The 3113-nt window shown below is 40.4% G+C and overlaps 1 protein-coding gene across 1 annotated transcript in view; it reads right to left on the bottom strand.

Moving 5' to 3' along the window:
- The window catches only part of LOC106001352 (vomeronasal type-2 receptor 116-like), a 32214-nt gene that overhangs the window by 22046 nt on the left and 7055 nt on the right, over positions 1-3113 (bottom strand). The window contains exon 2 of the mRNA XM_013036461.1: positions 1514-1677. Coding sequence (XP_012891915.1) covers positions 1514-1677 — 164 coding nt within the window. The remainder of the gene's footprint in view (positions 1-1513; positions 1678-3113) is intronic.

The following is a 3113-nucleotide window of genomic DNA, read 5'->3' as shown; positions in this document are numbered from 1 at the left end:
GAAGGGATGGTAGGGGGAAAACAATGGAGGGGGTAACAATGTTCAAGAGGAAGTGTACTCATTACCTCACTCATGTAACTGTACCCCTCTGTATAGTATCTTTACAATAAAAAAAAAGCTCAATAAAAATGAAAGAAGAAACAAAATGGAAATAAACTAGAAAAAAAAACAAATCTCCCATCTTTCTTGTAGTATGCTGTGCACACCAGCCCTATGCTCCCCTGGTTCAGGGTACCCCGGTGTGAGTCTGTGTTTCCTAAATAACTCCCTGGATCTTCTGCCAGTCTTGTACTGGGCAAATGTACCTAGAACTTTTTACAGGGATAATTGTTCTGCAGATACTTGGAAAACTACCTAGTTTCTAGGAAAAAGAATTTACCCAGGCTCAAGTGGGTCTGCATTTGTAATCACTCACAACAACCCCCCTCAAAATAAAATGCTTTCCTGTCTCATAAGGCATGTGTTGTGCAATATATCTGCCATAAACAGAACCAAGGCTTACTTTGAAACAGTAACTACTTGCCTACAGTAAGAACTTTTGTGCGTGCGTGTGTGTGTGTGTGTGTGTGTGTAAGAGAGAGAGAGAGAGAGAGAGAGAGCCCCACAGCATGAAATGAGCTACTGAACAGTATCTTTGAGCGTTTTTGATCCAGGCTAACACTATGTCACTCAGCCACAGCTTCACTTTCAGCTTTTGCCTGGTTGATTGCAGATAATGAGAAGTAGAAGTTATCAAGTCTAAAATGAGCTTTACAACATCGGTGCGGGGGGGGGGAGGGAGAGGGGAAGGAGAAGGATTGGGATTGGGGGTGGAGGGGGGAGGCTGGGAAGGGATGTGAAGGGTAAACTAAACAAAGGAGGAGGCTGCAATGCTTGGTAAGAAATGTACGCATTATCCTGCCCATGTAATTGTAACCCCTCTGTACAGTATGTTCACAAATAAAATAAAATTAATTTAAAAAAAAGTCTCGCAGATTTTCCAGCCTGTGCTGGCTTGAAAACTCTATCCTCAGATACCATAACTATGAGTAGTTAGAATTATGTTCATGAGCCATCAGCCTACCATACGAAATTTTATCAATGTACTCAAATACAGGTGTTATTAAAGACAATTTCTCACATCACTGGCCTGGGAAGAAAGAAAATGTAGTTTAAGTCTTTTAGTACAGAACTCGTGACAGTGACTCAGGTTTATTGTAATAACATCACTTCATTTTCTGCAATGACAGCTGAAAAGCAGGAAATTCAGGCATGCTGGAGTAAAGTGAAGAATTTACTGACTTGTAAAGGAGAAGCTACATAGAAGGAAATAGAGTTGTTTCCTACACCGGAAGAAAATCACTCAACAGTTGATGTAAAACAAAATAATGAAACTGAGCTTCTCCAGGTGCAATAGGGATGGAGGTCAGTGGAAAGAGACAGAGATCATTGATGTGTGCACCCAGAGTTTCCTCATCCATTGCCCATCCTCAGAACAAAAGAGAAAATGGGGATAAAATGATGCGTTACTTACGGTGTGTGCTCCTCTTGCCTGGAATCTTCACTATTGCTATGATCTTTTCCCAAAGTGTTGAGAGGGAAAAACCCCGCAATTATCACATCTCCATCCATGTGTGCTCGTTGCTTCATAGTAGAGAAGCAGCTAGTGCCAGCCAAGGACCTGACCAGGACGGGAAGCTGGAGAAGGAGTGTGAAAATCAAATAGAACATCCCTATAGCCTCTCCGAGAATTCCAAAATGTGAAGTTCAGATGTTAGGCATGTATCCTCATTTATATTTTAATGTATGCATGTGTGCTTTTTTATTGATAGAGATTTACACTATAGCTCCATTTAAATCAAAACCTCTTGTGAGTTCCCTAACTTAATGTGTAAAACTCTTCCCTGAGGCTCTACATCTGTGGCCTTCATGCAGGACAAAAACATGAGTTGGAAAACATGTGTGGATTTGCCTTCTTCACTCCAGGTGCTATGATTCTATCCAAGACCATAGAGAGTGAGGTCAGAGAGTTGGAGTTAGCTTGGAAAATTGTTGGTGCAATGTCTGGCATGAAACTATTTCCATGAAAGCCATTTGAGATGATGCAACCTATTGCCTAAAAGGATGCCATATCCTGTCCATGGTGAAATGTCTACACAAAGTATATGCCTGTGAGATGTCTGCGAGATGTTCTGAGAGCATCATACCCAGACGGTTGATTCCCCCACACAATGCCCATTACAGCCACATAATGCTGGTGGTAGAATTCCATGTACAAAGGCCTCCAGAAATACAGCCATTTACTATTGCCTGGGGAAGCATTGATATTGCTGAAACAAGCAATTGCATGTCAATAAACTATGGTCAAGGCTGAAACTGAGTTCCACTTTTGCATTCTGAAATTTTACCTTCAAACATGATGTGCTGGGTTGAGAACATCTGGTTCTAGAGGAAATTCTTCTGTATCACAAATATAAATCAATATCAAAAGAAACTCTATGCTTTCTACATGTCAACTTTTGTTAGACCCAAATTCCATGCAGAGACTTCAATGGCATTGGATAATAGTGATTCTTTAGGGAAATGAACATAATCAACATCATGCTGCATTGTTGGATGTGTATTTTGGTACACTTGTTCAAATCATGAACTAGGTATCAGAAAATATACATCACATTTCTCCTTTAACAATCTGGGAGGAGGACTGGGAAGGTGACTCAGGAGTAGAGTGCTTGCCTTGCATGCGTGATGCCCTGGGTGCATTTCCTCAGCACCACACAAGCAGAAAAAGGCATAAGTGGCACTGTGGCTCAAGTGGTAGAGCACTAGCCTGAGCTGAAGAGCTCAGGGAGCGCACCCAGACCGAGATTTCAGGACCCACAACTGACAAAATTATAGGAGTAAAGAAAAATATTTTCTATGAATTGTCATTGATCTTTTACAGTTGTATATCAGTTACAATATATAACTTACTTTGTAAATTCTTAGTATCATGTTTTAACTGGACAGACAATTTTTTTAATTTTAATTTTTATTTTTTGTGAACATACTGTACAGAGGGGTTACAATTACATGGGCAACATAATGAATACATTTCTTATCAAGCATTGCAGCCTGCTCCTTTGTTTACCCTT

The sequence above is a fragment of the Dipodomys ordii genome, unplaced genomic scaffold (genome assembly GCF_000151885.1).
Source record: "Dipodomys ordii isolate 6190 unplaced genomic scaffold, Dord_2.0 Scaffold288, whole genome shotgun sequence".
In the NCBI taxonomy this organism is placed as follows: domain Eukaryota; kingdom Metazoa; phylum Chordata; class Mammalia; order Rodentia; family Heteromyidae; genus Dipodomys; species Dipodomys ordii.
Note: the sequence above shows the minus strand (reverse complement) of the source record. Positions and strands in the feature narration are given on the sequence as shown.